The sequence below is a fragment of the Coregonus clupeaformis genome, chromosome 15, assembly GCF_020615455.1.
Source record: "Coregonus clupeaformis isolate EN_2021a chromosome 15, ASM2061545v1, whole genome shotgun sequence".
Classification (NCBI taxonomy): Eukaryota; Metazoa; Chordata; class Actinopteri; order Salmoniformes; family Salmonidae; genus Coregonus; species Coregonus clupeaformis.
The window spans coordinates 46630344-46642554 of NC_059206.1; the positions used below are offsets into that span (position 1 = coordinate 46630344).

A 12211-nucleotide genomic window follows, 5' to 3' on the forward strand; every position below is an offset into this window, starting at 1 on the left:
CTCATTTCTGTCATGAGTCTGTCAGGTATCCATTCTCAGATAAACCATATGTTTTTTTAAGTGCAGGTCGATTTCCCCGTCCAATTATTCTGTCTGTTTCAACAGAAAACTGCAGTCAGTCCTGTGTGACTAATTAGAGCACGGGAGCTGGTGGAAATCCTCCTCTGGTATGAGTGCATGCTAATGATGGCGTATCACAACCGGCCGTGATTGGGAGTCCCATAGGGCGGCGCACAATTGGCCCAGCGTCCTCCGGGTTTGGCCGGTGTAGGCCGTCATTGTAAATAAGAATTTGTTCTTAACTGACTTGCCTAGTTAAATAAAGGTACAATAAAATAAATAAATAAAAAATATAGCGGTGGGGGTTCCAGGATCTCTCACACACAGCCCCTACAGTTGTAGGGCCATTGTGTCCACACAGCCCCCCCAACAGGACTGAGGCTGCAGGGTGTAGCTTGAATACAGCCACTGCCCTCCTTTGTCCCCTGCCTCAGAGAAGCTGGTGTTTCCTCCCTGTTTCAATCCACTTGAGTCCCAGCGGTATTTTTGTGGGCCCACACACACACACACACACACACACACACACAAATGAGTTATACATCTAGAAAGCTAGACCTGTCGGGCATGTTGTTTTGTGAAAGGGGTCGGCAGTGGCAGGCTGTAGGCTGATAGAGGAGGTTGGTAGTGTTGTTTTGTTACCCTTTTGTGTGGATATGCTCCAAGAGCATAATAATTCCTGTTGACTTGGAATGGAATGCTACAATAGATGGCTGGGGCTGGGACATGTGTAGATGCTATCACGAGGACCGTCATCCATGGGGTTGGGGATTAAACTGTGGAATTAGTTCCTGAAATCCCTTTGCTGTGACCTAAGCTGATTTTATCTTTTGTTCTTTGTCCAATCCCCCCTCTGCCCTGTTTAGCCCTAAAGGTGATTATGAATATGGCTATGACATGCTCACTGTGTTTGTTCTGTGTGCGTTCTTCTGTTTGGTGTAGTTTATTTAATCCATGGCGGTTGTGTTAGCTCTGAATAGGTCAATGAAGGAAGAGGTGTTCTCCTCTTTCCCCTCATTAATATGGAGTGTGGAGTAACCTAATGTAGCAGGTGTAAAATAAACGCCTGAGCGGGGTCGTCAGAATCCATAAGCATCCGATTTTCAGGCTTCACCTCTACTCTCCTTTACCCTTGAAAACTGGATGCTTCCTGTTTCTACCGACCCCCTGAGGGTGAGTGTGGATACTGGGCAGAAGGCAGCTAGCTGGCAGCCCTGTTTGCTTTAGGCCTGACCTGGGCACACTGCCAGCTTTGTCATGGCATTGGCTGTTACTCAGTCCGCGAGTGAAAGTCGCCACCTCTAAGTGGCATTGTTTTTGTTTCTGTTAGAACAGCTGACAAAGCATTTCCCTGTGAAGAACTCCGGCTTTGTATCGATCTGATCAACCGCTTCTCTAAATACAGGAGTTTATTTCAAACCCCAGTTTGATTTTGAGTCCTCACCTACCAGTGTGGAGCGTGGCAGATGTGGAAGGAGGGAGGAACACCTCCTTTTTATTGTATAATGGATGATGTAACCTGTGGATGAGTAAGCGGAAATTAGTGTGTAAAAGCAGACGATGATTGAAACTTGGGGAAATGTTGTTGTTGTGAAGGAATGGGGGATGGACAAGGCCTGTAAATTCAGTCAGTTGATTGGATGCTGAGGGTCATTCCCTTTGTGGGGGATGGTGGCTGACTACAAGTGACCCATTTGATCTTCCTACAGAAACAATGTGTACAGAGAAAGAGAAATGAAAGAGAAAGTAATTGAGTCCGACACCCTCAGACATCAGGCCCTTTCATGTGTTCACATGCCCCTCTCCACTTCTCTCTGAGTGCGTATCATTATTGATCATTGTCAATAGCCTTCTTTGAAATGACCCCCCCCTACAGCCCCCGACCCTCTTCTCCTTCTCTTTCCAATGATGCCTAAAGCCGGGACAAAAGGGGAAGTGGAAGAGAAGGACGGAGGACCTTGGAGTCCATTGTGAAAAGACAAGTCGTGGACATTCTCGTCTAGACTCCTCCTGTGTTTTTCCAAACACGTTCAGCATCCTACTGGGACTTTCTTGGAAACAGGAAAATAGCCATTTTTTCCCCCTAGCGAGCCTGGAGAAATAGCAGTTTTACTTTTATGGCGGCAGCGGTGGAGTTCAGTGGAGAATAAAAGAGAAAAAGAGTAGAAATGGAGGGCCTGGCAGAAGATCAAGCCTAGCAGAGCAGAGCAGCAGCACAGGAATGTACAGGCTCATTATCCTACCTGCCTGCTGATGATATTTCAGTGAGGAGGGGGAGTAGAGATGAATAGCACATTCCTAGTCCTTGATGTCAGGGCCAACAGAGTCCTCTGTCCATCTGCATACTGTATGATTAGCCTACACCCAGTGAGCAGTGAAGGAGGTGAGACTGGAGTGGGTGCTTTTACTGTCCTCTGTCTGACTGACCCAGATGAAGGGAGAGGCAGAGATAACTGGCTGTGTGATTCAGCATCTATGCTTCCTGTAACAGACTCCCCACTGTTTCCACACTGAGAGATCTGGTGCCAGCAACATTCTCAGGAATGAACCACTAATACATCACATGTCAGGATGTCCTGTATAGCAAAACTGGAATGTTATACGTTCTGACTGTATTGCAGTGAACAGCAGCACTACAATCACAATACTGTGAAAATCAAACCTTTTTACCAGGACAAGAAATACCATGACTTTCACCGTTATTCCAGTCTGTCTGTTTCCAGTAAAAAAACAACTCCAGCGTGCTAGTTGGACCCCATGCTTTGTCCTGATGAGGAGAAGATAAAATCAATGGGCCTAATGGTTGAAGTGCTGCTAAGGACAGGCTATTAGATAGGCTACTACTCTACACACCCAGAGGGAAGAACATGCATTGGGATGAATCCTATACATTGTGTTGAGTGTAGGGAAGAAAATCAGTGGTGAACTAAATTGTTTCAGAAGTAGGACACATAGAGAAATGAACAGCGCTTGAAATGATTAGACATACCAAGACCAGAGCAAATATCAACCATGGTAACAAACTAGCCATATCCTTGGTAACAAAATGTCCCCATTGCCTTTTGGATAGGGTTGCTACGAGGGTTCTAGTTTTACAGCATGGTGACAGACATGGTCACACAGCCTAGGAGACAGGACTGGCGCTGCATAGTGTTGACCCTGCAGATCAGGAGGATATGAGATGCAGATAGTAAAACTCCCGAGTGGCGCAGTGGTCTAAGGCACTGCATTGCAGTGCTAGCTGTGCCACTAGAGATCCTGGTTCGAGTCCAGGCTCTGTCGCAGCCGGCCGCGACCGGCGGCGCACAATTGGTCCAGCGTCGTCCAATGTAGGGGAGGTTTTGGCTGGCAGGGATGTGGGTTCGTTTCCCACGAGGGGCCTGTATGAAAAAAAAATATATATATATATATATGTATATGTATGCATCCACTAACTGTAAGTTGCTCTGGATAAGAGCGTCTGCTAAATGACTTAAATGTAAATGTAAAACCAGGTCAATCTTTGTCTGGAGCAGATAAGCCCAGATCCTGCTGGTGATGGGTCAATACAATATTAGTGAGCTATCTAGGCAGATGCCTAACAGAGCCGAACAAGAGGGGTGCATCATTATTTAGCCAAGGAAAAGGATAATCGGGCCTAATCCATTCTTAAAGCTAAACCATTAAAATCATGTGAGCTCTGAGCATGGTACAAGCCGGTGAGTATAGATGATTCTGTAAAAGTAGCATGCAACATTCTCTCTCTCTCTCTCTCCCCCTGTGCTCAGTTTTGTCCCCTCCCTCTCTAACATATTGATTGGGTTTGCCTTTATATCACACAACAGAGATTTTATAATAAAACCATAATGATAGAGAATGTAGTGACATAGTGTTACTGATAGAATTTAACAACTGTTTGTCTCATGGACTTCAAAGCACTATGTGAGTACATTATCCAGTTGGCTATAGTAGCAGTGTGTGGTCAGACTGTCTGTGTACAGACAGTGAGTGGGTTTAGTACATGCTCTATCTGATGGGTGTAGTCTAGTGCTGCACTGCATTACTGTCAGAGGCAGCCAGCCAGCCAGGCAGGATGACTGTAATCTTATTCAGTGACGGATGATGTAACAACTCATTGTTTCTGCCTGCCTCAATCGGACCGATACCCCACCATCATCACAAACAGACTCACGCACAGCATCCCACAATGCCCTGTTAGTTGCGAACTGGCTGACAGCGTTTGGAGGAACCCTGGCTGTGCCACTCAGACTTCTTTTAGAAGCAGAGTTTCTTTCCATTAAGGATGCTGCAGAGGATGTTAGTGTTTGCCTTTCGCAGTGTTTCTGATTCTGTTTGTGCTGCACCTGCTCCGTTTCCTGCTATTGTTCTGAAAACAGAAAGAAGAGGTTTTTCAAAAATGTTCTGCCTAGATCCCTCCTTTCAAACAAACTAAAGCTGTATGAGTAGTAATTATTAAGGTTCGTTTTCTAGAAGATGATGAGTAAATCTATCTACCAACAACTGAAGCCTGTTTTACATATTGCTCGTTAGATATGAAGTGGTCCTTGATAGGGAATGAAGGCCAGGCATGTTTTTCTGGATCACAGAACAGTGGTTATACAGCTACAGATGGCCTGTTACTGAGTTTTTCCCATATTTGGAAGGCCAGAACATGTGACATACAGCCTGGTCTGTGCTGATAGTGAGGAAACGTCCTTGATTACAGAAAATGTGATGATAAACACACATGCACGTTCACATGCACATGCATATTCAAACACAAGCAGGCACAAGCTCTCTTTCTCACTAACACACATTCCCCAGCAAACTGCCAGTGCCTTGTGGTTTTGCTGACGAGGACACATCCTTTCAATATGAGTGGATCTGCAGCTATTAAACAAAGCCTGATGGAGCCCTCCACTCCACAGAGGTCTCAAGGGAAATGAACATGCAGTTATTGTGCTCATTTTGCTCTGTAGCAGGCTCTGGCAATCAGTGGTAATGCAGTGAAATCGCCATCTAGTGGACGAATAAAGAACTATTTTGTTACAGCTCAAATCTTGGCAAAACATTGACTTGGGATCCTGTACAAAATCCACTATATCCTGATATCATTGGATAAATAATCTTTGTCGATTGGATAATTGAGTATTATTTTCAAACTAACTCTCCCCCTCCCTCCCCCCGTTTCGCTCTTTCTTAGGTGAGCTTCTAAGCCAGCCGCGCCCCGAGGGGCTGACTGAGATAATCTGCCCAAAGAATGGTTTGGAGCGGGTCAACGTGGCGCTGGTTTACCCCCCTACGCCCACTGTGGTCAGCCCCTGTCTCAAATGAGCCCTGCGGCCTGGCCTCTACTGTCCTGTCTGACTGTACCCTCACGCCTGACTCTCTAGCCAACACCTGCCGCACACCTGAGTCTGAACCCCACACCCCAGCTCTCCCTCTGAACCCCACAACCCAGCTCTCCCTCTGAACCCCCTCAACCCCCTCAGGCAGCAGCCTGACTGGACACACAGCCATGCAAGGTCACAGAGATATGCACTGTCAGCTGGATGCAGTAGAGCCGATAACTGTAAGTATCTTGCAATATTAATACAGGGTTTGCTCTTCTAGAAAGGGTCATAGGTTAGTAACTAGAGGGTTAGATTCTTAGAAGCTTCTATATACTGTGTAAATGGATCGACATCTAACCTGTAATTGAATATACATGAATAGCGTTGATGGTAGTGAAGATGTACTTATGACAAAGTATATCATTATAAGTAAGAATATCTTATATTCTTTGTATTTTATTTTTTTTGCAGGTTATCCAGCTGTTCTTACACTGCCTCACTATGATGACCGTATTACAGGACTTTGGCTGAAAGCAAACCTTTACCTGGGTCGTTTTTAAGACCCATGCTGTAATCAACAAGCAGTGTCTTTTCCATCTCTCTTACTCCATGCTGCCCTCCAGATCTATGACAAACCTCTGCCTACAACCTACCCCAGACGGAACACAGGAAATCCACCGCATCAACTATCTATCCATGCTATCAATTCAACAATCGATAGATGAGGGGGCAAAGACTTGGACGGGTTTCTCTCTTTACTACTTAGTGGTGTCATGAAATGGTGGAAACCTCTTGGCGGGACTGCTACCCATTCTAATTTCCCGTAATGCTCATTTTCCTGTGCACATGTAAAGGCTGTGATTGAAGAACATAGGAAAGAGAACTGACTGAACCTCCTGCGATATCATGCTATGACTGACAGTTGTGGGGTCTATCCGCCTGTCTATCTGTCTGTTTCTATCTGTCTGTAAACCAAATACGGTCTTGTGTAGCTAAACACATGACCACCACTTCCTCTTAAAGAACACAACACACGTTACCCATGTACAGACCTTAACCTTCGCTTGCAAAGGGGAAGATGTATCATATGAAGTAAATGCTGTAATTGCATATTATGTAAAGTCGGTGGACTGCCTTTATGCCAAGGAAATTCAATTTCAGCAGGACTTGTTTCATTGTAGCAAATCCTGATTATGGTGTGATGTATCTGTGATTTGCCATTTCAGCTTTAGTAAGAAAAGTTAAAAGTACTCCGTTTCGCTTTAGACTTGTTCAAAAATGATCATTGTATGTAAATAAAAGATAATCATGTTCTCTAAAGGAAACAGAAAAAGATGTCTGTAGGTGTTGAGTTTGAAGTCTTCACAACACTATATTTGGTCATGTTGGAATAGAGGAATTTATTTCAAGATGTTTTTCACTGGTATGGGGAGATAATGCAATATGTTTAAAACATGCAAGAAAAAAGTTGATAACTTTTGTATATAATATCTTTATTTTTGTATATTGACACAAGTTGTCACCACCCTCTTTCAACATGATTTGCAGTGCAACGTTGCGCATGGCTCACTTAGCCAATGTGAGAGTATAGGCTACATACTATTTTATAAGTAGCTGGTCAAACCGTCTCACAACACAACATAAAAAGCACCAAATACAAATAAACCAACTACTGGTTTAAATATTACCACATTGTGTCTTTTTCATTTGTCTTTCTCTATTACACACTAATAAGGATTATACATCTTTATGGGAAAGATATTTCGATATTGGTTGCTGTGTTTAAATGACTTTACATAGAGGCTAATTAGTCACGACTGATGGCAGTAAACTGTCCCACAGCACTGTGTATCACATGTTGTTTGATGAAAGTCAGGAGTATAGTCTCTGTACGCTCTTTCTCTTAGTAGAGCATGGACGCTTAGTTGCAACGCCATGATAGTGGGTTCAATTCCCAGGTCACCCCAATATTTTCAAATGTATGCTCACGACTATAAGTCGCTTTGAATAAAAGCATCTACTAAAATGACATATTATATTGAATGACCGCTCTCATCTCTGCCAACTACACACTCCCAGTTTAATGAGCTGAGATCACATTCCTGACCTGGACTCCCAGTCCAGGCCAGAACCCAAGAGATGACACCAATTAGATTGACTAGAGTAAAAAAGCTTACCTGCCATTTTTGAACCTCCTAATCTATAATCTACATTATATCTATTTAGAGGGAGCATTCCACTGCAGACTGATCCGGTCAGGGATAATGCTCTAGCTAGGGCAACAAGAGAAGAGAGGATGAGATACAGGATATCGTGCTGCTAAGGTGAGGTATTCCACACAACAACAACATATGGCCTGAACCCATACAGTGGCTTGCGAAAGTATTCACCCGCCTTGGCATTTTTCCTATTTTGTTGCCTTACAACTTGGAATTAAAATGGATTTTGGGGGGGTTTGTATCATTTGATTTACACAACATGCCTACCACTTTGAAGATGCAAAATATGTTTTATTGTGAAACAAACAAGAAATAAGACAAAAAAACAGACAACTTGAGCGTGCATAACTATTCACCCCCCCCAAAGTCAATACTTTGTAGAGACACCTTTTGCAGCAATTACAGCTGCAAGTCTCTTGGGGTATGTCTCTACAAGCTTGGCACATCTAGCCACTGGGATTTTTGCCCATTCTTCAAGGCAAAACTGCTCCAGCTCCTTCAAGTTGGATGGGTTCCGCTGGTGTACAGCAATCTTTAAGTCATACCACAGATTCTCAATTGGATTGAGGTCTGGGCTTTGACTAGGCCATTCCAAGACATTTAAATGTTTCCCCTTAAACCACTCGAGTGTTGCTTTAGCAGTATGCTTAGGGTCATTGTCCTGCTGGAAGGTGAACCTCCGTCCCAGTCTCAAATCTCTAGAAGACTGAAACAGGTTTCCCTCAAGAATTTCCCTGTATTTAGCACCATCCATCATTCCTTCAATTCTGACCAATTTCCCAGTCCCTGCCGATGAAAAACATCCCCACAGCATGATGCTGCCACCACCATGCTTCACTGTGGGGATGGTGTTCTCGGGGTGATGAGAGGTGTTGGGTTTGCGCCAGACATTTTCCTTGATGGCCAAAAAGCTAAATTTTAGTCTCATCTGACCTGAGTACCTTCTTCCGTATGTTTGGGGAGTCTCCCACATGCCTTTTGGCGAACACCAAACGTGTTTGCTTATTTTTTTCTTTAAGCAATGGCTTTTTTCTGGCCACTCTGTGGAGTGTACGGCTTAAAGTGGTCCTATGGACAGATACGCCAATCTCCACTGTGGAGCTTTGCAGCTCCTTCAGGGTTATCTTTGGTCTCTTTGTTGCCTCTCGGATTAATGCACTCCTTGCCTGGTCCGTGAGTTTTGGTGGGCGGCCCTCTCTTGGCAGGTTTGTTGTGGTGCCATATTCTTTCAAGTTTTTAATAATGGATTTAATGGTGCTCCGTGGGATGTTCAAAGTTTCTGATATTTTTTTATAACCCAACCCTGATCTGTACTTCTCCACAACTTTGTCCCTGACCTGTTTGGAGAGCTCCTTGGTCTTCATGGTGCCGCTTGCTTGGTGGTGCCCCTTGCTTAGTTGTGTTGCAGACTCTGGGGCCTTTCAGAACAGGTGTATATATACTGAGACCATGTGACAGATCATGTGACACTTTGCACACAGGTGGACTTTATTTAACTAATTATGTGACTTCTGAAGGTATTTGGTTGCACCAGATCTTATTTAGGGGCTTCATAGCAAAGGGGGTGAATACATATGCACGCACCACTTTTCCATTATTTATTTTTTTGAATTTTTTGAAACAAGTAATTTTTTTCATTTCACTTCACCAATTTTGACTATTTTGTGTATGTCCATTACATGAAATCCAAATAAACATCAATTTAAATTACAGGTTGTAATGCAACAAAATAGGAAAAACGCCAAGGGGGATGAATACTTTTGCAAGACACTGTATAGGTGATCAAGACAGTCTAGAATCAAGGTAAAAATATAACATGCCGCATTGACCATCTATTTTTCAATCTGAATTTCACAGACTAGTTCACAGCACTTTCTGATAAAAAGGAGCTCTCTTGTATATCAGTTACTTACGTCACAGCTAGTCCTATGTTGACTAGTTGCCCAGTTAGCAGTGCCACAAAATCAGAGACTCCTATCCTACAAACATTTGAATGATTAGCCCCTCTAGTGATAAAACAGACCTCAGCAGCACACCTAATCATTTGATGTGGAGATGAGTGGTCCCAAAAACTCTGTGATGGAAAAAGTACCCAATTGTCATACTTGAGTAAAAGTAAAGATACCTTAATAGAAAATGACTTAAGTAAAAGTGAAAGTCACCCAGTAAAATACTACTTGAGGAAAAGTCTAAAAGTATTTGGTTTTAAATATACTTAAGGATCAAAAGTAAATGTAATTACTATACTTAAGTATCAAAAGTCAAAGTATGATTCATTTCAAATTCTTTATATTAAGCAAACCAGACGGCACGATTATTATTATTTTTTTGTATTTACGGATAGCCAGACATGAGACATGATGAAGCATTTGTGTTTAGCGAGTCCACCAGATCAGAGGCAGTAGGGATGTTCTCTTGATAAGTGTGTGAATTGGACAATTTTCCTGTCCTACTAAGCATTCAAAATGTAGTACTTTTGAGTGTCAGGGAAAATGTATGGAGAAAAAGTACATTACTTTCTTTAGGAATGTAGTGGAGTAAAAGTAAAGGTTGTCAAACATATAAATAAGTAAAGTACAGATACCCCAAAAAACTACTTAAGTAGTACTTTAAAGTATTTTTACTTATGTACTTTACACCACTGCAAAAACTCCAGTACAAGAGATATAAACATGTGCCCGTTATAGCGCCTCCGTGTTGTCAATATTAATGTTCTTGCATATATTTAGTCTTGACAGTGTTTGCAAGATGTGTACCAGTTTTTTTTTACAATACGAATATCATTGACCGATTTATATGCATTTATGTGCCAGACCACGCCAACGGGAATGTTTGTTGGTCAATAACGCCCATGTTGTTTTAGGTACTAGTCTGTAAAATATTGCGTTGAGAGACCTTTGTCCATAGATGCCACATATCAAGTTTCGTGCAGATCGATTATTTGGTGCCAGAAGAGTAGCATTTAAGTCTTTTTCACAAAATTAAAAATGGCGGAAAATCCATCATGGTGGACCTTATCGGTCGCTGAGGCAAATTTGTTCTTTGTGAGGAGAGGGAGCTATGTACTGAATTTCAGGACTTTAGGTTAAACGGGGTGAGGGACGTGACACTTCAAAGCATTTTAAATATCTTGTTATAGCGCCACTATCTGGTCAATCAGTGTAATTTAGTAAATGCAAGACTCATCATTCACCCAAATTTCGTCAAAATCGGGCTAGTGCAGTCTGAGATATCGCGTGTGACTAATGTACGAACGCACTAACGTACTAACGGACGAATACAGATCCACTGTCCCTTCCCCGATTTCATTGTGGGAAACAATATTATGTCTATGTTGATGTTGGTACTGTACTTGAAATAGTCAGAGAACATAATTTTCCTGCTCTTTGGTCCCATCTAGTCAGGGGCCAACTTAGTGATTTGGAGGCCTCAGGAAGAGGATTGAAAGTAAAGACGTAATTTAACTGTAATAATGTAATACCTTTTAATGTGCCATGAACAGAACCAGTCATGATGTTTTCATCTGATTATCAAACAAATCACTTAAAAAAGTAGGTTACCCTTGCACGTTCATCAAAAATAATTCCAGCATCTGAACAGTGCACTGTGCACCTGCCAACTTTCCTTCAATTCGCAAGTGGCTGAAACGATCTCACCGGAGAAAGCATCCGAGCGAGCGTAACAGCGCCCCTCTGTCTTACTATACAGTATGTAGCCCATGTATCTGATGCTTTCTGGCCAAAAAGAGTATGACATGCCATAATCTTTTTGGCCAGACAGCATCAGATACATGGGCTACACATACATGTCCTCTGCCTCGACGACGATGGCAGTATTATCAGCAGCACCTGTCTTTTTCCTAAAGAAATGCGTATTGTATCCCCTAGAGTCTTAGTTTCTACTAAGCTAACATATGGAATTGTTTTAAGAAGTTCATTTAGCAATACCTGTAAATATACAAATATATATATTTTATGAAACATTTGGCCTTACTGCTATAAGTCCATAGAAATCCATTTAAAACAGATTCATACATGGAAAAACAAAAGGAAGTATGTTTTGAAGTATCTGTGCTATCTCTGAGAGATACAAACAGCATCTCGGGCTCCCGAGTGGCGCAGTGGTCTAAGGCACTGCATCTCAGTGCTTGAGGTGTCACTACATTTACATTTTAGTCATTTAGCAGACGCTCTTATCCAGAGCGACTTACAGTTAGTGCATATATTTTTATTTTTTTTATACCCCCCGTGGGAATCGAACCCACAACCCTGGCGTTGCAAACGCCATGCTCTACGAACTGAGCTACATCCCTGCCGGCCATTCCCTCCCCTACCCTAGACGACGCTGGGCCAATTGTGCGCCGCCCCATGGGTCTCCCGGTCACGGCCGGCTACGACAGAACCAGGATCTCTAGTGGCACAGCTAGCACTGCGATGCAGTGCCTTAGACCACTACGCCACTCGGGAGCCACTACAGACCCCCTGGTTCAATTCCAGGCTGTATCACAACCGGCTGTGATTGAGAGTCTCATAGGGCGGAGCACAATTGGCCCAGCGTCGTCTGGGTTTGGCTGGTGTAGGCCTCATTGTAAATAAGAATTTGTTCTTAACTGACTTGCCTAGT

At 43.0% G+C, this 12211-nt stretch overlaps 1 protein-coding gene across 1 annotated transcript in view; it reads left to right on the top strand.

Moving 5' to 3' along the window:
* Positions 1–7056, top strand: part of LOC121582189 (malignant fibrous histiocytoma-amplified sequence 1 homolog) — a 29312-nt gene extending 22256 nt beyond the window's left edge. Inside the window, exons 2-3 of the mRNA XM_041897827.1 lie at positions 5240–5608; positions 5841–7056. Coding sequence (XP_041753761.1) covers positions 5240–5370 — 131 coding nt within the window. The 3' untranslated portion in view covers positions 5371–5608; positions 5841–7056. The remainder of the gene's footprint in view (positions 1–5239; positions 5609–5840) is intronic.
* The last annotated feature ends 5155 nt before the right edge of the window (positions 7057–12211 follow it).